The following is a 21,793-nucleotide window of genomic DNA, read 5'->3' as shown; positions in this document are numbered from 1 at the left end:
CGGTTGATGGAGCAATGGGAGGAGTTCATTATCTCCATATCTAATGGAGATAATAGTCACAGGCACTGAGGCACAGCACAAATTGGCTGGACCCATGGGATTAGCATGCAGCGTCGCGGTTAAACAATTCACAAGGTGGTAACTGTTGTTGACCACCACCACTACCAGTAGGGGCTTGTTGGCCGGTTACCACCTTTTCACAGTCACTGCACTGCAAAGTGAGCATCTTTTTTGGTCCTGAAAACGGTCATGTGGTGGTGGAGAGGCTAAAAAACCAGAGATAAAATGAGAGCAACGCCATGTGCTTCACCCTCTTCCTTCTTCTATCTCGCTCGCCTTCCCTTCGCTGAAGCATCCGTCCATCTGTTCGCTTTGTCCTCTTGCAATCATTCACTCTCCTTGCTCGATTCTATAAACACGCAGTGAGGCTCCGATCCGCCATCGGCTCACCGCCATTGCTGAGGAACACAGCTTTCTCTTTTTTTTCCCACGATGTGGCGCCATGGCGAGAGATGTGTGATCCTTGCTGTCGCCGCCGTGGCTCTTGTCGCGGCGGCGACGGCGACGGCGGCGGCGGCCGTTGGGGGTGAGAGGAGGACGTACATCGTGCACATGTCGCGGTCGGCGAAGCCGAACGATTTCGTGGAGCACGGCGAGTGGTACGCGGCGTCGCTGCAGTCGGTGTCCGACGCGGCCACCGTGCTGTACACCTACGACACCCTCGTCCATGGCTACTCGGCGCGGCTGACGCGCGCGGAGGCCGAGGCGCTGGAGTCGCAGCCCGGGGTGCTCCTCGTCAACCCGGAGGTGCGGTACGAGCTGCACACGACGCGGACGCCGGAGTTCCTGGGGCTGGACCGCACGGACGCGCTGTTCCCGCAGTCGAACACCGGCAGCGACGTCATCGTCGGGGTGCTCGACACCGGCGTGTGGCCGGAGAGGCCGAGCTACGACGACGCCGGGCTCGGCCCCGTGCCGGCGGGATGGAAGGGGAAGTGCGAGGAAGGCAACGACTTCAACGCCTCCGCCTGCAACAAGAAGCTCATCGGCGCGAGGTTCTTCTTGACCGGGTACGAGGCGGCGAAGGGCCCCGTCGACACGTCGAAGGAGTCGCGGTCGCCGAGGGACAACGACGGGCACGGCACGCACACCTCCAGCACGGCGGCGGGATCCGCCGTGCGCGGCGCCGACCTGCTCGGGTACGCCGCCGGGACGGCCAAGGGCATGGCGCCGCACGCGCGCGTTGCGACGTACAAGGTTTGCTGGGTCGGCGGGTGCTTCAGCTCCGACATCCTCAAGGCCATGGAGGTGGCGGTGAACGACGGCGTGGACGTGCTCTCGCTCTCGCTCGGCGGCGGCACCGCGGACTACTACCGCGACAGCATCGCTGTGGGCGCTTACAGCGCCATGGAAAGGGGGATCTTCGTGTCCTGCTCGGCGGGGAACGCCGGGCCAGGCTCGGCCACGCTGTCGAACGGCGCGCCATGGATCACCACCGTCGGGGCCGGGACACTCGACCGCGACTTCCCCGCCCACGTCGTCCTCGGCAACGGCAAGAACTACTCCGGCGTCTCCCTTTACAGCGGCAAACAGCTGCCCACCACGCCGGTCCCATTCATCTATGCCGGGAACGCGTCGAACAGCAGCATGGGCGCGCTCTGCATGTCCGGCAGCCTAATCCCGGAGAAGGTCGCCGGCAAGATCGTCCTCTGCGACCGTGGCACCAATGCCAGGGTCCAGAAGGGCTTCGTCGTCAAGGACGCCGGTGGCGCCGGCATGGTGCTCGCGAACACCGCCGCGAACGGCGAGGAGCTCGTCGCTGACGCGCACGTCCTCCCGGGCGCCGGTGTCGGGCAGAAGGCCGGCGACACCATGAGAGCGTACGCATTGTCCGATCCGAACCCGACGGCCTCCATAGTGTTCGCCGGAACACAGGTTGGCATCCAGCCATCTCCCGTCGTGGCCGCGTTCTCGTCCAGGGGGCCGAACACCGTGACGCCCGGCATCCTCAAGCCGGACCTGATCGCGCCCGGCGTCAACATCCTCGCGGCGTGGTCCGGATCCGTCGGCCCCTCGGGGCTCGCCGGCGACAGCCGCCGCGTCGGATTCAACATCATCTCCGGGACGTCCATGTCGTGCCCGCACGTGAGCGGGCTGGCGGCGTTGCTCCGCGCGGCGCACCAGGACTGGAGCCCGGCGGCGATCCGCTCGGCGCTGATGACCACGTCGTACAACGGCTACCCCAACGGCAACGGCATCCTCGACGTGGCCACCGGCCTCCCGGCGACGCCGCTCGACGTCGGCGCCGGCCACGTCGACCCCAGCAAGGCGGTGGATCCGGGCCTCGTCTACGACATCGCCGCCGCCGACTACGTCGACTTCCTCTGCGCCATCAACTACGGGCCGATGCAGATCGCCGCGCTCACCAAGCACACGACGGACGCCTGCAGCGGCAACCGCACGTACGCGGTGACCGCGCTCAACTACCCGTCGTTCTCGGTCACGTTCCCGGCGACCGGCGGCACGGAGAAGCACACCCGCACGGTGACCAACGTCGGCCAGCCCGGAACATACAAGGTGACAGCCAGCGCCGCCGCAGGCAGCACGCCGGTCACGGTGTCCGTCGAGCCGTCGACGCTGACGTTCACCAAGTCCGGCGAGAAGCAGAGCTACACGGTGAGCTTCGCGGCGGCCGCGATGCCGTCCGGCACGAACGGGTTCGGCCGCCTCGTCTGGTCCAGCGACCACCACGTCGTCTCCAGCCCGATCGCCGTGACATGGACCTGACCGTCGTCGCGCTCATAGCTAGATCTTCTGGATGATCCATCAATGGCGGGCGCAAGAGATTATCCGGGATAATTAGCGTGTAATCTGCCGATTAGTGTGGCGAAGTATCGTTTCAATTTCTTAGCTCCAGCCTTGTTTAGTTGTTCGAACTGTGGCATAGCGAGGAAGTGAGTGAGTGAGTGAGAGTGATCCGAGTTAGCTCCACTCCTAACAGGAGTCCAAAAAAATTAAAGGATAATGAATGGACCAGCAAAGCAAGTGGTTGCTCGTAGTAGTACAGATCAATCTCCGGTGATTTATATCTGCATTCCGTACACCATTAACGACTGCCAACAAATTGTCCGTTCCGTTCCCGTTCATCATCTGCGCCTCGAAACCGCGGAGAATCAAAGTTGTATACTCCATTTTAGCTGACAGTGGTCAGTCTTAGGTTGGACACAAAAGCATTGGATACTGTAATTAGGCACGAACTCCATACAGCACTCAGCGGCACTTTTGTCGGTCTTTGCAGGATGTTTAACTGACCAAAGCCTGAACCATGAACAAAATACGAATACTAGTACGGAGTAGTACAAAACCAAACTTGACCCCAGACAGTATCATCGTCGCATGCATGCGGCCATGAGTGAGTGAGAGCGACCTATCACTATCATCATCAACAACAACAAAAGGGAAAGGGAAACAAAAAAGGAGAAAATCTCCTCCCAACTCGCCTACAAATCTCACATTAAAACCTGCTAGAAACGCGGCAATTGATTGATGAGACGAAATCCCTACACCTTTTCTTCGCTGGATCATGGGCGAGTGTACCTTGTCCTTGCGATTACAGCATGTACAAAAGTAGACTATTAGTCAGCTATAAACATATTTTAATGAGATAAAAGATAAAAAAGAAGAGCAGCAGGCTACTCTTTCTGTATTCGTAAAGGAAGTCGTTCGTAAAGAAAGTCGTTTAGGACAATGTTTAAGTCAAACACTGGGAATATAAATCATGAATAACTCTCAAGTTATTGAGTTTGAAAATGTAAAAATTATATGAATAGATTGGTCTTGAAAAATACTTTCATAAAAGTATACATATATCACTTTAAAATAAATATTTTTATAGAAATAAAAAGTTAAAGTTGTGTTTTGAAGACCGTGTCGCTGTCCTAAACGATTTCCTTTACGAGTACGGAGAGAGTACAAATCTGTAGCCATCTGCAGCGTGGACTAGAAGATGCAATGTGTGTATAGCAGGTGGGACCATATATTAATAGTACAGTAAGCAACTATTGTATGAATTAGGGTATGTTCAGATTGTAGCCAAAATAAACCTTACCAAATTTTGACATTGGCAAGATGGTATTGCTAAAATTTTGGCAAGATTTCTTTATATTTACTAAATTTAGCAACAAACTAAACATAGATATTTTTTTGGTAACTTTGCTAATGAAAATGGTATGGTTGAAAATAGCATAAAAGTGAACAGTCCCTTAGTTATTACTCCTAAATAAATTAACTATAGATAAATTGGAACCAGTAGTGTGCTGTACTATTAAACTTGCTCTCGGCACCACCTGCTTGCCTGGATAGTACTCCTACACAGCTGCGGCCACCCCCTACCTAGTACACACATGTGAGTCCCTTTTCGCTGGTAGCATCCGTGGCAATCTGGCATGATGGACGTCAGGTTTTGAGCTTTTTTTTTTTTTGGTTTCAGGTTTTGAGCTCCCACATGCTCGTGGCGACCTCTTCACATGCATGTCCGTGCGGGCGCCGCGGTCCCAGGTTGGATGATGGATGGACCGTGGACGGACGGATCATAGATATTTCGCCGCTTTTCCTCGCCCAGCCCAAACGCGTGATTTGTGGTCAGTGGCTTTAGCATCGCTCGTTTTCGGTATCGGTTCCATTCATTCGACACTGTATCGGTTTCATTCACTCGACGCTGTCTGTGTGATCAGTTAATACTCCCTCACTAAAAAAAACCAATCAATCCATTCAGATTCATTATACTAGATTATATCTTATCTTAAATTTAGATTTAGTTTTTTTACAACGGAAGAAGTAGCAGAGAGTGAAAACGACATGAGAATAAAAATGGAGTTCTTAAAAAGAAGATTGAGATGTTTTTTTTTTGGTCTGGTTATGTTTGGGAAGAAACGCTATCATCGGATAGGTATATACTCTTGTAAACAAAAGTTGATATAGATGTTGGCATTTTTGGACGGTACAAGCGTTACGCATTGATGTGCATTGTGCACCCTGCATCCCAGCGCACGCAACAGTGGTGATATCATGCTTGGTGTGGCGCGGTGCAGCAGTGATAATCTGTGTCCTCGTACCATAGGGATTTGTTTTTCTTTTTACCTTTTGAGAACATCAAATAGCACAAATTTCTGCTTAAAAATGTTCGAAATGCTGGAGTTTTTTATCAGGTTCATTCGGACGGCATTTCTGCATGAAGTGAATCGGCCATCTCGTCGTTGAAGTCACGATAATGGCTACGAGGAGGCTATCCACTTTGATATTCTCCCCTGTGTATGGCCACAATCTAGGACAGCCAGAGCACACTCACCCACAAGCCATTAAAAGGTCCTCCTATGCCACCGTGCCGGCTACAGGAAGGAGACGGATGTGCGACGCCGCTGTGCTGTGCTGTGCTGTGCCCTGACCTGACTAGCCGTTGGACAACAGTACACTGTGCTGCTACTACTACTTTGGACCATCCGATCCGCATCTACTGCTGGTTTGGTTTGAGGGCTAAATTAAACTTACCAATATTTGGTAATTTTAATAGTGTTTAGTGTCTATTTGGTTTAAAGCCAAATTTTAGCATGCCAAAAAAATAGGCCATTTCAATAGTGAACTTAGGCTATTTTAGCTTCAATTTAAACACAACTTTATTTTACTAAAATTAGTCATACTAAAACTTACCAAAATTTAACATTGATAAAATTTAATAAGGGTTGACCACGAACCAAACCAACCCCTAGCGACGAACAATGCTGCCGCCCACAGTAAGCTGCGGTCAAAAGCTGATCCGGGGGGATCCCACTCTCCTCGAGCGGTCGGCACTGGCACCGATTGCCGCGCATGTCGCGCCGTGCTCGCGACGGGGCATGTCTTGGCGGGCGCCACCAGACCGATCCCTGACCCACCTCCCAGCTTCCCACCCATCCGAACCGAGCTTGAGAGCAAGTTTTACAGCAACTACTTCGTCCGTTTCGTAATGTAAATCTTTCTAGCATTATCATTATCTATATTAATATAAATATTAATAAATCTAAACATATATATGTGTCTAGATTTGTTAACATCTATATAAATATAAGCAATGCTAGAAAGTTTTACATTATAAAACGGAGAGAGTATTGATTATTAACTTACATTAGTGTTAATAAATGTATAATAAATTAATTATAAGGTTGATTCTATTTCTTCCCTCCTCTTTTTCTTTCAGGATAAATTCAATGTAAATATTTTAAAGCATGTGTATAGCTAGTCTTTTATAAGAACAAACATTGCTCACTTTTCTTTATCTTTTTCATCCATGTAAGGCCGAGTTTAGTTCCAAATTTTTTTTCAAACTTTCAACTTTTCTATCACATCAACATTTTTCTACACACACAAACTTCCAATTTTTCCGTCACGTTATTTTAATTTTAATTAAACTTTTAATTTTAGCGTGAACTAAACATACCCAAAAATAGTACGTAGTAGGTGGTTTACAGCGGAAATTTAATACGGGTGAGCGCAGCAGCCAGCACGGGATAGGGTGGCGCCACCGTTTTGACCTGTGTAACCGTTATTCGTCTTTGCTTTTGTCTCAAAGCAACGGGAACCGCCGGGGCGGTGGGCAGTGTCACGCTAAAATGAATGCTGCCACGGCCTGTTGCTGGTTGCTTGGTTGTGGCCTTGTGGGTGGGGTGCTCACGCTACTGTGAAATTTAGGTGAGCACTGCAACGAATTTCTGATCTGATCGTGGATTCGTGTGTTCTGAAAGAGGGGGTGAGCAGAGCAGGGAAAGAGATCACAATGCTTAGGGGCTGTTTGGTTTCCAGGGACTTATTCCAAGTCCCTGTCACATCGGATGTTTCGAGACTAATTTAGAGTATTAAACATACACTAATTACAAAACCCATTTTATAACATTGGACTAATTCGTGAGACGAATCTTTTGAGTCTAATTACGTTATAATTTTAACAATGTGATGCTACAGTAAACTTTTGATAATTATAGATTAATTAGGCTTAAAAAATTCGTCTCACGGATTAGCTCTCATTTACGAAATTAGTTTTTTTATTAGTCTATGTTTAATACTCTAAATTAGCGTCCAAACATCCGATGTGACATGATCTAAAAAATTTTAGCCCCATCTAAACACCCCTGAGTGTCTCAGTCGCTGTCCATTTTAACACTACATACTCTGTACAGTTGTTGTTTGTACTATCAAGTATATCAACCAAAAGTAGTTGCAGTACAGCTCAGAGAAGCAAATGTGTCAAATGAACAGACCCTATCAACCTAAATCCTTGATGCTACAAACAAAAATAGGTGTACTATACGTGGAAAACAGACAAGATTCATCACATCTCTGTTTCCTTTCGCATCATAGTGTGGACTAACTAATGAACTTCCACAAAATAAAACAGAACAAAACAAGCAGACTGCAGACAGATAGAGGAGCATCCATGAGCTCAGCATCACAGCAGAACGGGCTGGTTTGAGCCACGCATGGTCCACAACAGGCCAAGCCCGGCTGGTTAGCAGGATTTGCCTTCATGCGTCCATCACTTGTTGGCCCGTAAGAATAGTTAACTCCAGTTCTTAACTCCGGACGATCGATACATCATGATCTGCTCACTGCTATAGTATGCCTAGCAGTAACAAGCAAGGTTCATTCTGGCACGCTAAGATGGCGTGATGACACATTGACACTTATAGGAGTGCGAGCTAGTTTTGCACAACATAACAATTTTGTGTTTCCAGAAGCACAAGGGATAGTTTAAACTAGCATAATATCCCAGGTGACAGCACATCTCGACAATGTTAGGTATAGTTATATTTCTTGCACAATAATATCCCAGTTGTTTGTAACAACTCACACAGAAAGCAGTGAAGACATATGAAAAATTTTCTACTGTTTACCTTGCTTGTCAGCACATGTACATACTGTGCAGTGCCTAGCTTCAGCACAGGGTCAAATGAGCAATTGTCCCTTGTTATTTTGATGTCACCTTCTGCTCTATGAATTATAATCCTGCACTGAAATTTGAGCTCAATAATTTCCTTGCATAATTCTTAAATTCTTCATCTTGAGGTTCAACCGTTCAACAAATTCTCCAACTTTTCATGGACAAGGGTTCAGTTCTTCATGCTCCACTGATCATTTGTACAACATAGATGATATAGTGGATTTGTTATTCTGCAGTATGGCATGAAGACATGAATTGAGAACATCATCATTCCTAACTGACAAGTTCTTGCAGGATGCTTGCACCTAATAGCTCATTTGGATCAGCTAGTGCATATTGATCTCTTTATGATGACAAAGTCTCAATCTGATATTGCAGCAAGTAGTCACCTAGCTGGTTAGCAGTCAGCAGTTGAGCACTTTAAGCACAAACCTTGTGATCAGCAGACCACTGGTATGTACGTTGCCAATACGTTGTACAGAAGAGTTTGATGATGATACCATGGCCAAGCCTTAAGGTCTATTCTGGATGCAATTGGATCATGTCCAATCCCTTTCAACAGGGAAGTTGACTAAAATCCCTGTTGATCCGAATGGAATGGATGAATTGCAATTCCTTCCAATCCAAACAAGCCTTGATTGGACCTCCACTCATCCTCCTGCCGGGGACACACATATGTGAATAGCAAACATCTCAATGTGTTGCAGCACATTGGGACTCAATTCACATCACACCGGGCATCGACGACATCAGAAACCTACAACTTTTTCAGCGGCCAACGAACATCCCAGCAGCTCACCATCGCTCCTTTATTCTTCTTTGTTTGTGGGGTATTTGGAATCATTGTCATGATGTAATCTTCAGAAACCAGGAGCCCTCCTTTCAACGATTACTTCGGCGCTGCATAGATGACGCCACTCTCTGGGTCGAACGCCTGAAAATTCAAGACAGACAGGTTGCTTCCGCTTGGAAGCATGTACTCTCTTCCCCCCTACTTGTTTCTTCCTGATTAACTGTAATGGCAGTGTCGCTGCACTCTGCTGATCCATCTCCCTTTGTATCAGACTTGCTTGTTTATTTAATGGAAATTCAGGTGGGGAACCTCTCCCCTCCGGTGATCGTTCCAAAAAAAAAAAAGTGTTGCAGCACATCAAAATTTATGAACCCTGAAATTAGCAGCAAAATGTTTAGGAGTAGCATAAATAATGGACTAGTGCACAAAAAATAACAAATGAAGAAATAAAGTGCATAACATATTGAACATTGATATAATTTTAATGGCGTGTATGAAAACATATGACCGTGGATCAAGTGCTCATACCATTATAAGATATGAATGGTCAATCAAACAAAGGTTCCTGAATCAGGATGTTCATTTTCTCAACAAGAAAGTCAAGCACATCTTTCCTTCCTTCTTTCAAAAGCAGCTGCCTTAGCTTGCCAAATGTTGAACCGGGAGGTCTGATACCCTTCTCTATCATATCTTCAAGCAAAACACAAGCTTGACTAACCTCACGCTTGTCACACAACCCATTGATCAGTACAGAGAACGTGTGCATGCTTGGGAGAAACTGCTTCAACCTCATATACTTCCATACCTTGAGTGCCATCTCTACCTTGTCATTCTCACAGAACATTTTTATCATCATGGTGTAAGTATCACAGTCCGGTTGGCAACACTTAATCATGCGGCGGAATACCTTGTATGCTTCGTCATCCCTTCCAAGGCTAATCAGATGATTAAGGATGATGTTCCAGGTCCTTGAGTTTGTAGTGATTCCATGGCCCTCCATATCATTAAGGACTCTAAAGGCATTCTCAAATTTTTTCGCTTTGCAGAAGGCAGAGACAAGTGCATTGTAGACAACAATATCTGGCACAATCCCATCCTTCTCCATATCCAAAAATGTTGCCACAGCATCCTCGATCCTCATCTCAACGCCATAAGTATGCACTAAGACACTGTATATGTAAGTTGTCGGTTGGCATCCCCTGGAGGTCATGTCCTGCACCACACGGACAGCTTCCTCAACGCGGCCTGTCTTGCAGAGTGAGTCGACCATGATGCCATAGGTGACAATGTCCGGCTCACAACCAGCGTCAAGCATCTCACTATAGACCTCTCGCATCTTTGGGAGGTTAGGCGCTCTCCCCCATCCCTCAAGCAAGATGCTATAGGTCTTGGCATCGGGGCTGAACCGGCTATTCATCTTGTCAAAGATCTCCTGTGCTTTGCGCACGTTCTTTGACTTGCACAGCGCGCCAAGCAGGCTATTGAACGCGGCAAGGTTAGGTACCACGCCATACTTCTCCATGACGTTGAAGGTGTAAACTGCCTCATCAACCTTCTGCGCCCGGGCATACTTCCTCATGATGATGCCGAACGTCTCGACATTGACCGCGCCCTCCCGGCGCATGACAGCCACGACGTCCCACATGAGCTGGTACTGGCGGATCTTGGCGAGGGACGCGACCACCGTGTGGTACGACCGGACGGTGTGCGCGCAGCCGCCGCGTTTCTGCCTGCGCGCCCACTCGAAGAACCGGTACGCGAGCATCCCGGCGTTGTCGAGGCGCTCCAGGACGCGCTCGGCGACGTCGGGCGTGACGCGGACGCCGCTGTGGTCGAGCTCGTGCTCGACCGCTGAGGCCTTCCGGCAGGAGATGATCAGCTTGAACAGGCGCTTAGCAGGGTCAGCGGTGTCCACCAGGGCGTCACCGCCGCCTACACCGCTGCTAAGCATTCTAACAAACACCTTGCGTGCATCAAACAAGGTGGGGCGAACGCCTCCCATACCGCGATTACTTCCAACTTCCAACAGGCGGCAACGGGAAGGGTGGAGAGGTTGACGGCGACGGCGACCGTGAATGCTTAGATGGCGATGGTGCCGATGCTAGGGAGGAAGGGAGACGACGCGGCGAGCGACGGCGGCGGGAGGACGATGCGAGTTGCGAGTGGAGGCAGTTGGATTTTCCAGAGGCCCACGTAGACGAATCAGCTGGGACAAGCTAAATGGGCCGGAAAATGGGCCCAACTCCGGCTAAAACCTCAAAAAAAAAAATTCGAGGAGGGCGAGAGGTATCATCCAGTTGCACACCGAAAATGGCGGCGGCGGCGGAGAGCAAGGCGGGGAAATCGCCGGAGGAGCTCCTCTGCGCGGCGGCGGAGTCCGGTGACGCGGAGGCCATCACCGGGCTCCTCGCCGAAGGCGCCGACCCGACCCACTTCGATGCCTCCGGGTTGACCCCGCTGATGCACGCGGCCACCGGTGGCCACGCCGCCGTCGTGCAGCTTCTCCTCGACGCCGGCGCGCCATGGAACGCGCTCTCCCCCACGGGGATATCCGCGGGAGACCTCGCCTCCGATTCCGCCACCTTCGACCTCCTCCTCGACCACGCCCTCCGCTCCGAGCTCGTCCTCGGCACCGTCGCTCGCCGCCAAGCGGGGCCCGCGGACTCCCCCGCCGAGAGCTACCTCGAATCCAGGGTTTCATTCAGCGAGGAGAGGGTGATGGACGCGGATAGCAAGGCCGTGATGATGGAGTGGGAGCGGCCGCTGATGGAGGCGCACGCGCGGGCGGTGTGCTCCGGCGGCAAGGTGCTCAACGTGGGATTCGGGATGGGGCTCGTGGACACGGCGATCCAGAGGTACGAGCCCGAGGAGCACACCATCGTCGAGGCCCACCCGGAGGTGTACGCCCGGATGCTCAAGCTCGGCTGGGGCGAGAAGAAGAATGTCAAGGTCGTGTTCGGACGGTGGCAGGACGTGCTCCCGCAGCTCGGCTCTTATGATGGTATAACGAAAATCTTTCTCATTTTCTTAAGTTCAGCATTGCAATGTGTGAGCTCGGAGCCATTGCTTTGATTGCTCGTTTGGGCTGTTGGGGAACGCGGATAGATAGTTGAGACTGTTCTGTCAAATGTTGTTGGTGTTATTAGGATGAGTTGTCCAGGTTTAATCACAAATTCATAGTCCTGTCAGGGTTTATTTTCATAGTAGCATTTCAATGGTCTTGGTTTATGGGTTAGGAGTTGTAGCTAGAGCAACAATGTTCAAACGTGAAAGCTAGAAGCTGGTAGGATTCCTATGTAAATTTGTTGTGTGCATGCGCGCTAGTAGCTTGCAATTTATGCATGTGTGATAGCTCTTTTAATCTAGTAGTTGTGCATTGTGGACCGTCAGAGTTGTCGGTCTCTTGTTTTGAAGGGATTGCAAAGCAGGTTAGTGCATTAGTTTTGTTTTAGTAATTTGTTTCTTATGCAAGTTAGTATTCCCTCTGTTATATAAGTTGTGATATGGTTTTCACCGTTGAACAATGAACCATCAATTTCTTTTAGAGTGCATTATCAACAACTACAAAATTAGCATAATGTGAAATAACTGTCAAATATGAATCCAATGGTACCACTTGTATGTGTCTAAACATATGCCTCTAGGCTAATTCTAAGGCTCCGTTTAAAAGAGCTGAATTGATGAGCTTATATGTGGCACACAAAATGAGAACAGTCATCAGCATAAGATCAATTAAGTATTAGCTGTTGTTCTGTAAAAAAAGTATTACCTATTGCAAACTTGAAAAATGGATTTATTTTATTTTTAAAAGAAAGCTATATAGAAAATATTTGCAAAAAACACGTTGCTAGTTCATAAAGCATGCTAACGAAAAGCAAGGAAGTAGCTAAACCAACTAGCTGTTTAGAAATTAGAATGGAGCCTTATATCTATGAACAGAGGGTGCAAGAACAAAATGTGTTTTACAAGTTAAATAAATAAAGAAAAATGCTTTAAAAATGAGCCTAAAAAAATTCTAATCAGGTGATTATGTATTTTATGATTGCTGGGAATATGATATTTTTAAAGAGTTTATATCTAGATAGTTTTTTAGACCTCAGAAGTTAGTACATCTTTAGAGACTTCGCATTGGCAAAAGGAATTTCTGTTTATATTTTTATACCCAATATAATTGCAATACCATGTAAAAGAATTTCTCTTCGATTCATAAACATTTTAATATTTTATACTGTAGTCTGGAGTTAAATAAATTTTGAAATGGGGCCTTGTTTTTTTTTTTAACTGAGTGTAGTTATTATATTTTTAATATATGCCTATTTAAATTGCAATTGTGTTAGAATGACTATAACTAGTTGATATTTCAGTTGCTGATAAAAGCTTGTGGTACCGTTTGAGTAGTGTAGCAATCTATTCAAAGTTGGTGAGTACCTCTCATGGTCTCCTGGGAGGAAAATATCAAATATCTACTAGATGATACTTATGCATCTTCCCTTTTTTTTAAAAAAAAAAGAAATTGAGTGCATGCAAAAGGTGCATAGTGTCTTTTCATTGTCTTTTTCATCAGCAAAGCTTGCTAATCCTGAAAGTTGTAACCATAATTGTCAATGAAGACAATTTAAAGTTATCACTGCACTTTATGGCAATTCATTGAACTGTGAGCACTCAAATTGACAGCAGTGCGTGCCTCTGTACAATACAAGGTTAGCTATGTCAAACCATGTGCTGTTAACCATGCCTGACTCTGACCTGCACTCACGCAGGCTCATGTGACACACGCCCAAGCTTACTTTTCTTGGAGCTTTTTTTGACAATATCATGGTAAAGCAAGAAAGGAGTTTGCAAGTGACTGGGAAATTGCATTTTGCTATGTCTGTTGAAAAGGATCTGCAACTTGCTTACAGGATTTCTACCTTTTGGATTCGTCTCAGATTTCTGCAGCCAGTGATAAATATGATGCTATACTCAATAAAATCATTGCATTGGATAATTCAGTCCTCCTTATTCATTACTATCCAAAAATGTTTGTTCATGTTTATTTCATTACAAAACAGCATGGTAATCAACTTTGTGGTGGGCCACTATTATTAGTATTTTTGCCTTTTGGGGGAGTTTGATAAGCTGGTACACTTTTCAAATAGCATTTTAGTATATATTGATATGTAAACTCTAAAGTATTTGATCCCATTTGTGTTGATTGGTGAGTGAAAGTAATCTATAGAGAAATTGCTTAAACTATTTCTGTTGATTACTTAAGCTACTGAGATATTGCCAAGCGCCCAAATCTCGTCTAACGCCTTGTGATTCCTACAATGCGCAGGTATATTCTTCGACACCTATGGAGAATACTACGAGGATATGAGAGAGTTCCACCAACATCTTCCTAAGCTATTGAAGCCTGGAGGGATCTACTCGTATTTCAATGGCCTCTGTGGCGATAATGCCTTCTTCCACGTTGTGTATTGCCAGCTCGTAGCGTTAGAGTTGGCAAATCTTGGCTACTCGACACAGTTCATCCCGCTCCCAGTCAAAGATTGTCTTTCAGAGGAAATATGGAATGGGGTGAAGCAGAAATACTGGCAACTGGATACTTACCACCTCCCAGTTTGCCAAGCAGAATCAGAACCGGAGCAATAATCCAATGGATTGTCAGCAAATTGTGCTAAGCGTCAATGGCCAGCAAATTGTGCTAAGCGTCAATGGCTGGCTGCTTTGGCTGCTGCTACGTTTGTTCAAGCGTGTTTCTGAATTCCATACACCATCTCCGGAGCTGGAACTTCCATCGGGCATGTGACGTTTCCACTGCAATCGACTACTAATCTACTCCTGTAGATGCTTATCGGCTGTGGCCTGTAGCCAATGAAAGAGAACTTTCACCGAAACTTTGTTTTCTTGGCAGTGATGTTACAATCAGAGTTTGTTAGGTCTGCGAATGCTGCTGTTTTTTTTCTTTTTTTCGTTCCAAGCCGCCCGTGTCGTTGTTCTGGAAAGGCTGGAACAAAACCTAGCTTTCCCAGTTTTTTTTTCTCAATGTTCTGGACGCGGTTCTCTTCTTTTCTGCAGCAAACAAGGATAGTTCGAACTCGTTACTCCTACATTCCTTTGACCTTTTTTTGTTTGTATGGAGCGACACGGAGTTAACGCAGTCACGTATCTCACCAAACAGTCGCACCTCCATCGATCCCGTGAAATATGGCAGCAGTGTGCTAGTGCACCATCCACCGTAGCAAGTTTTTTCTCATGTGTGATAGTTCTAGGCCTTTCTAGAAACGTCCCTTTCCGTGTGGAGTGGTCCATGGAAAAAATGCCGACCTGGGCGTCGTGTACGAGCACCACTTTGGTCGCTTGCTTAGCCCGGAGAGTATCCGTGTCGCTGCACTCGGTCTTGTACTCGTGTTCATTGAATACTGCCGCTACTTGCAGATCTTGGTCGTGAACTTGTACCAAAATTACTCTTGTACATATTACAAAAATTAAAAAGAAGTACGAGTACGAGTACGACTACCACTACTACCAGTACAAGTACTAACAATAACCCAAGTTGTTCACCGATTCTTCTGCCGGCGGCAGCGGCACGCGAGGCCGGCGATGTGAATTCGCCGGGACGCACGCCGGCGGGCGGCGGGGACACCGCCGCCGGCGTCACGGGCGGCGCGGCGTGACGTCAGCGTTGGTGTTCAGCGAGCTCTGCCGCTTTTGCCTTTCTGGAAGCATCGGCGGGGGCGACAGCTGTCCAACGCTGGGGGCTAACCGGCGAAGCACGTAAATATCTGCCGCCACTCGCATGGCTGCCTGCCTGCCTATCAGGTTTTCAGGCGGCGGGAAGTCTACTTATCATCATATACAGCTGTTCGGCTAAAATTAAAGAAAAAGGAAGGAAAACCACGTCTGCTCCGGAATCTAAGGCTAGTGGAGGAGCAAGTGTATATTGCAAGTAATCAAGTCGAATCCCCGTACATTATTAACAACATGCTAATCTATTACTCATATCTTAAAAAAAGTTAAAAGCATGCTAATGTGTACACACTATTTCATCCGTCATCACACCTCCTAGATACAACTTCCTTATCGTGCTACTTGTGCGGCTGCGCTTTATCTTTTCATACGAATGATGTGTCGACGTTATCTCTTTAAAATTGATTTATCATCTAACTATGCTGTTGTCATGTACTACTACACTAGAATATTTTACTTATATTTTTAGAACGGTGATACTCTCGTGAAGTATACTCTGTATTTATATTATATTTGTATTATAGCATTAGAGGAAAATAAAAAAGAAATATACGTATAGCGGCAACCACCTATCACCCAACTAACTACACCTGTCTGAAACCAACAATTTTCTAAATTTCTAAAATACGAATCCAACGGCAAATATTCAAAAGCCTAAGAACAGCAAGTCAAATCGACCAATCCTATAAAGCGACACATCACCGGATAACCACCGTAGACTCCCCCCCTCTTCCCTCCGCCCGTTTCCACTCGTCCTCCTCTTCTTCCTCCAAACGCGCTTTCCCCACGCTTCGTGTACATAACCTAACCTACTCCTCGTCTTCTTCCTCCAAATCAAATTCCAATTCCAATTCCATTTTCTCGATCAAACACAGCACACAGGATTGGACGCCGAGACGAGGAGGAAGAAGAAGCGAGCGAAGCTTGTGTTGGATCGGAGTGGGGAGGAGATGTTGAGGGCGGTGGCGAGGTGCTGCGGGCACTGGCCGCCGGGGGCGGCGGCGGCGGACGGGATGCTGTGGCAGACGGAGCTGAGGCCGCACGCGGCGGGGGAGTTCTCGATGGCGGCGGCGCAGGCGAACCTGGCCATGGAGGACCAGGCGCAGGTGCTCGCCTCCCCCGCCGCCACGCTCGTCGGCGTGTATGACGGGCACGGCGGCGCCGACGCCTCCCGCTTCCTCCGCTCCCGCCTCTTCCCCCATGTCCAACGTACGCCATCTCTCTCTCTTTCTCTCGGGGTCTCTGCCCTTCTTGCGTTTCGTGGTTTACTGATTTTGCGATCGTTTTGACAGGATTCGAGAAGGAGCAAGGGGGGATGAGCACGGAGGTGATCCGGAGGGCGTTCGGCGCGGCGGAGGAGGAGTTCCTGCAGCAGGTGAGGCAGGCATGGCGGCAGCGGCCGAAGATGGCGGCCGTGGGCTCCTGCTGCCTGCTCGGGGCTATCTCCGGAGACACGCTCTACGTGGCCAACCTCGGCGACTCCCGCGCCGTGCTCGGCCGCCGCGTGGTCGGGGGCGGGGTGGCCGTCGCCGAGCGGCTCACCGACGAGCATAACGCGGCCTCCGAGGAGGTCCGGCGGGAGCTCACCGCGCTCAACCCGGACGATGCGCAGATCGTGGTGCACGCCAGGGGTGCGTGGAGGGTGAAGGGGATCATTCAGGTGAGAGTTTGATGAGAAAATACTACTTCTGTTTACTTAATTAATTTGATGCATGTATGCCAGGATTTGGTGGTGAAAATCGCCGTTTGTGGATTAGATTTACAGCTTTCTGTGGTAGAGTGATTTTGTGTATTTTGCAGCTTCTCATATGATGTATCAGAGCTTCATAGGAATTGAATTCAGAAATCCCTGAGCTTACTCCCGAAGGAGTTAAAATGAATTGGTCATTTCTGTCAATTACTCAACCGTTATAACTTGATTGGTGCAGCCTAGATTGTGTTAGACTAATTGTTTGGGTCTTTAGAGATCTTGCTTTGTAGATTTCACAACTTAAAAGTCGTTCTACACGTTTCCAGGACTTGGACCAGTTCAGCATGCAGTTGTTTTAGAAGATGCTCTGAGCTTGTGACTACTATTTTGTCATTGTTTTAGAACGAGCAAAAATGACCAAGTTTTAGTATTTTTGTTTTCACAATTTTTAGTGGCAACTGTGCATAGTATGACAGCTACTCTTGCATATCTTAGGAAAACTAATGAAAAATAACGAGTTATATTGTTTTCATAGTTTACTTTTCACAATTTATAGTAGCAAGTGTGAAAGTATGACAGCTACTTTTATTGTATCTTAGCAGAAGTAATGAACTTGGACATGGTTTGAAATTTTGATCAGGCTTTATCTTTCGGTTCACTTATCTAATTATCTTAAGATAACATAAGTTTTTTATTCTGAAGTTTCTCCCATCTTGCCAAATTCTAGAGACATGGGCTAATATTTGACTCTTCTACTGTCAGGTATCGAGAACCATTGGTGATGTTTACTTGAAGAAACAAGAGTATAGCATGGATCCCGTGTTTCGTAACGTTGGTCCCCCTATTCCTTTGAAGCGGCCAGCTCTTAGCGCAGAACCATCGATTCAAGTTCGCAAGCTCAAACCAAATGATCTGTTCCTGATATTTGCTTCAGATGGTCTCTGGGAGCATCTCAGTGACGACGCTGCGGTGCAGATTGTCTTCAAGAATCCAAGGACGGTAAGTTCAGATAACATCTACAGCATTCGATCATTCCATCACCGGGAGTATATATTCCCCGTGAATGAACGAGGAGTACTTACACAATGAGATAACACCAAGTTCGTGTGAATATTCATGCAGGGTATAGCAAACAGATTGGTGAAGGCCGCTTTAAAGGAAGCCACGAGGAAGAGGGAGGTCAGCTTCCGTGATCTGAAGACGATAGAGAAGGGAGTGAGGCGCCATTTCCACGACGACATCAGCGTCATCGTCGTCTACCTTGACCGCCACCGCGGTCGCCGTCACACAAGGGTCGTCGACTCGAGCAGCAACTGCACCAACGCCCCCGTCGACATCTACTCCTCCAACTCCGGCCAATCCGTGGAGACTCTTCAAGCTCATCGGGGCTCCGGTTGGTAGAAGAAGACTGGGACGCCTCCCTTGAAAAGATCAAGACGGTCTCTTGTTAATTAGTAAAAACATGTAGAGCCGCTGATCAGTAACACTAGCTGCAGTGGCATCATCGGAAGAAACGCGGGAATGTACATAAATTAGTAGCGGCGCGTGGCATTTTGATGTGGGGAAGAATATTTGATTTTTTTTCCTTCCTTTTTGGGCTAATTTAATTGCAGAGATTACTTTTTGCTGTTCTTCTTTGGTTTATATTTCTGCTGAACCAGCAGCTAACTGTTTGACTGGGAATTACCGCATTTATGTGCGGCAAGATAATATAGTAGTGGTATAATGGTATTACACTGTAACTTGCTGAGATTATATTAACTAAAAGGTGAATCTTAATGGAGATCTTACATACACCCTAAATTTGCATATACATGGATTATTTTGAGAGTTTTTTTTTTTAAGAAAGGGATTATTTTGAGATGTAGGTGTTTTTTAAAGAATAAATCCCACCAGTTAGTTCACCGAAACTAATGTATAAATTGAATGAAAATTCCTCCAACATTTCTGTGCTTGGAGGTCAAACATCAACATGGATGCCATACAGGACGACGAGGTATGTCGTTTCGATACTCTTTTACTGAGTCAGAATCCGCTTTCTGACTAAGAAGGCGGTTTCTCTTAGAATACGTTCTCTCCGTTCTTAAAACGCTTTCTTCCCCGTCTCCAAAACCCCCAGCAAACCCTCCCCGTTTCCCGCAGCCATTATCCAAACCAAAAAAACCCAAGCTTTCCTTCCTCACCGACCAAAAATGGCGTCCGCCTCCATGCTCAGCGCCGCGTCGCTGTCCCTCTCCCCCTCCCCGCTCGCCGCCCTCCGCCCGCCCCGCCCCGCCGCCTCCTTCGCTCTGCCGCGGCGCGCCGCCGCCGCCGCCGTAGCCGTGCGCGCGGCCGCCGCGGCGTCCAACTCCCCGGCGGCCGCGGCCCAGAAGAAGAGGGCGGCCACCGGGCTGACGAAGCCCCGGCTCGTGTCTCCGGCGCTGCAGGCGGTGGTGGGAGCCGCGGAGATCCCCCGCACCGAGGCGCTCAAGCGCCTCTGGGCCTACATCAAGCAGCACAACCTCCAGGTCTTCAAGCAAACCCCCAACCCTATTTCTTCCATGTGCAGTTTTTTGTGATTCTATTTGTAGGCTTGAATGTGATAAATGATGGTGAGCAATCGCAACTAAAGATGAAAGTATGGCTCTTTTTATTGCATAGAACAGGGACAGATCTGATATTTCCGTTTGGAATAAGTACAAGGGGCCGTATCAGGTGAAAATGTACCAGATGCTGATATGTGTAGATTGAAAATAGTGCAACGTTTTTGTTTATCGTTGCATCCAATGTGCGTGTGGCATATGCTGCTTATTAGCTTATAACATTTCCAAACACATTGCGCAATGCACATTGTCAACTAGAAAATAATAGCTGATGTATTGTGTAGCATTTGCCTGTAGCTATACTGCAGCACTTCTCCGTGTGTCCATGCTAATAATTTGAGACCGCCACTTACATGTTGAATGATTCTAATGGAAGTAAACGAGGAACTTGTATGTCCCATCTTGTTGGTCATTGGCTTCTTGTGATGCATCATGCATATAGAGTTTGCCTGCTATTGTCTGACTAAGTGCATGCTGGTCTGTGGGCTACTATGTAAGATAATAATGGCATAGTTTGTGGCATTTTGATTGGGGTTGGGTATGTTCTACGACAGTCAGTGGGCTGCATGGCAGATGTGAGGTGGAGCTGCGGTTCACTGCTAGGTGGTGGTAATAGAGAGATTATGATTCAACTGTAATTTCCATTTTACAGATGTTGTACTGCTACATGTTCCTCCATATAGTGTTTTATTGATCTCATGGTCATGAATTGGCACAATCACTCTGTAGTACACTCCCAGGGATTAGTATCCAACTCGAGCTTGTACAATTGTTTGTATAGAGAAGCGTTTCATCACCTAATACGAAGCTAGTTTAGGGGCTTGGAAAGACAATGAGGTCCATTCCCTCACCATAGATTGCTTGTGTCCCAAACGTAGTTGTAAATTTGGTAATGCTCGTAGACATCCCTGTGTCATGATTGCTCATGTCCCACATACCGTAATTTGCTTTTGTTCTTATGTTACTGGATTAACAATTTCCAGGATCCTGCGGACAAGAAGGTGATCGTGTGTGATGAGAAGCTGAAGGTCCTGTTTGCTGGGCAAGAGCGCGTGGGATTCCTGGAGGTCGCCAAGCTTCTGAACCCGCATTTTGTGAAGTGACTGCCCTCATCAGTGGAGTTGAGTTAGCTTAGATGGGTTTTAGTGATCTTGAAGGGGGTTCGTAGATTGGTTTTGTTGGCCTGAGTTAGCTCGACTTCGTAGCCTCGTAGGTTTACCTATTTCTCTGGAGACAATGGTAGGGTGCCTCTGGCAGTTGTAGTAACACTAGTACCGACGTTCTTAGCAACTTTAAGCACGTATCCGTGTTAATGTATTAGCAAATGGAGATGTGTTCTGGCTTGTGGGATCTAAGCTTGCCAGTCCCACTCCACTTCGGAATTCAGATGCTGAATTGCATATGCTTGCACCTCTGCTTTGCAGTGTTGCGTGTGGGAAATTTCATACTTCCTCCGTTTCATAATGTAAGACTTTATAGCATTACCCACATTCATTTAGAATTTTAGATGTTAATAAATCTAGAAATATGTATGTGTTTAGATTCATTAACATTTATATGTATGTGGACAATGCTAGAAAGTCTTACATTGTGAAATGGAGGGAGTAGCTGGTTGCTTTGCTGATGCAGCACTACTCCGTTTGTATGCTTTCGATGTTTGTATCTCCAAATTGCTATGCGCGGCATGTAATCAGAACGTGTTCTGGGCAAATTGGTGAATTATCACCCTGAGCAACCTAGTACAGCAGCTTAAGATCATCTCCAACAGCCTTTCCATGGCACTTTCCAAGCTAAATTTTAGCAACTTTGAACAAAAAATGTACTCCAATAACATGGCTATCCCACTAGCTAAAAAATAGCAATCGCCATACATGGGCTCGAGCTAGCCAAACTTGGCCAGCCTTTGGCCACCCTCAGCCACTAGCCATCTGTGGGTCCTACCATCTTTTCCCCCCTCTCTCCCCACCAGCCGCACCATCCCCTGACCCTTCCTCGTGCCCTTCCTGCCTCTGCATATCGCCACCGTG

At 47.5% G+C, this 21,793-nt stretch overlaps 5 protein-coding genes across 5 annotated transcripts; 4 read left to right on the top strand and 1 right to left on the bottom strand.

The window, feature by feature from the left end:
- The first annotated feature begins 268 nt into the window (after window positions 1-268).
- On the top strand, window positions 269-3,058 carry LOC127767142 (subtilisin-like protease SBT1.7). The gene has a single exon (XM_052292371.1). It carries the CDS (start codon window positions 493-495, stop codon window positions 2,785-2,787), a length of 2,295 nt encoding a protein of 764 aa, XP_052148331.1. The 5' UTR covers window positions 269-492; the 3' UTR covers window positions 2,788-3,058.
- A 4,678-nt stretch (window positions 3,059-7,736) lies between these two features.
- LOC127768412 (pentatricopeptide repeat-containing protein At1g77360, mitochondrial) lies at window positions 7,737-10,784 on the bottom strand. The gene is made up of 2 exons (XM_052293994.1): window positions 9,291-10,784; window positions 7,737-9,135 (listed from the first exon to the last, which is right to left on the bottom strand). The coding sequence occupies exon 1, from the start codon at window positions 10,762-10,764 to the stop codon at window positions 9,310-9,312; it is 1,455 nt and encodes a 484-aa protein (XP_052149954.1). The 5' UTR covers window positions 10,765-10,784; the 3' UTR covers window positions 7,737-9,135; window positions 9,291-9,309.
- A 118-nt stretch (window positions 10,785-10,902) lies between these two features.
- On the top strand, window positions 10,903-14,682 carry LOC127768413 (protein arginine N-methyltransferase 2). The gene is made up of 2 exons (XM_052293995.1): window positions 10,903-11,763; window positions 14,080-14,682. Exons 1-2 carry the CDS (start codon window positions 10,983-10,985, stop codon window positions 14,394-14,396), a joined length of 1,098 nt encoding a protein of 365 aa, XP_052149955.1. The 5' UTR covers window positions 10,903-10,982; the 3' UTR covers window positions 14,397-14,682.
- A 1,526-nt stretch (window positions 14,683-16,208) lies between these two features.
- Window positions 16,209-18,926, top strand: LOC127768273 (probable protein phosphatase 2C 34). The gene is made up of 4 exons (XM_052293821.1): window positions 16,209-16,703; window positions 16,787-17,154; window positions 17,947-18,183; window positions 18,307-18,926. Exons 1-4 carry the CDS (start codon window positions 16,445-16,447, stop codon window positions 18,583-18,585), a joined length of 1,143 nt encoding a protein of 380 aa, XP_052149781.1. The 5' UTR covers window positions 16,209-16,444; the 3' UTR covers window positions 18,586-18,926.
- A 378-nt stretch (window positions 18,927-19,304) lies between these two features.
- Window positions 19,305-21,168, top strand: LOC127765086 (upstream activation factor subunit UAF30). The gene is made up of 2 exons (XM_052289892.1): window positions 19,305-19,691; window positions 20,750-21,168. The coding sequence occupies exons 1-2, from the start codon at window positions 19,377-19,379 to the stop codon at window positions 20,867-20,869; spliced, it is 435 nt and encodes a 144-aa protein (XP_052145852.1). The 5' UTR covers window positions 19,305-19,376; the 3' UTR covers window positions 20,870-21,168.
- Window positions 21,169-21,793: the final 625 nt, after the last annotated feature.

Source organism: Oryza glaberrima, chromosome 3, assembly GCF_000147395.1.
Source record: "Oryza glaberrima chromosome 3, OglaRS2, whole genome shotgun sequence".
Classification (NCBI taxonomy): Eukaryota; Viridiplantae; Streptophyta; class Magnoliopsida; order Poales; family Poaceae; genus Oryza; species Oryza glaberrima.
The sequence above is the reverse complement of the archived record's forward strand: the minus strand, read 5'-3'. Positions and strand labels throughout refer to the sequence as shown.

Bases quoted from the DNA above. Each gene is read 5' to 3' on its own strand.
- LOC127767142 (XM_052292371.1), top strand. From the start codon at position 493: ATGTGGCGCCATGGCGAGAGATGTGTGATCCTTGCTGTCGCCGCCGTG.
- LOC127768412 (XM_052293994.1), bottom strand. From the start codon at position 10,764: ATGGGAGGCGTTCGCCCCACCTTGTTTGATGCACGCAAGGTGTTTGTT.
- LOC127768413 (XM_052293995.1), top strand. From the start codon at position 10,983: ATGGGCCGGAAAATGGGCCCAACTCCGGCTAAAACCTCAAAAAAAAAA. The intron at 11,764-14,079 runs GTATAACGAAAA...TACAATGCGCAG, and splicing joins GCAGCTCGGCTCTTATGATG to GTATATTCTTCGACACCTAT.
- LOC127768273 (XM_052293821.1), top strand. From the start codon at position 16,445: ATGTTGAGGGCGGTGGCGAGGTGCTGCGGGCACTGGCCGCCGGGGGCG. The intron at 16,704-16,786 runs GTACGCCATCTC...TCGTTTTGACAG, and splicing joins CCTCTTCCCCCATGTCCAAC to GATTCGAGAAGGAGCAAGGG. The intron at 17,155-17,946 runs GTGAGAGTTTGA...TTCTACTGTCAG, and splicing joins GGGTGAAGGGGATCATTCAG to GTATCGAGAACCATTGGTGA.
- LOC127765086 (XM_052289892.1), top strand. From the start codon at position 19,377: ATGGCGTCCGCCTCCATGCTCAGCGCCGCGTCGCTGTCCCTCTCCCCC. The intron at 19,692-20,749 runs GTCTTCAAGCAA...AACAATTTCCAG, and splicing joins TCAAGCAGCACAACCTCCAG to GATCCTGCGGACAAGAAGGT.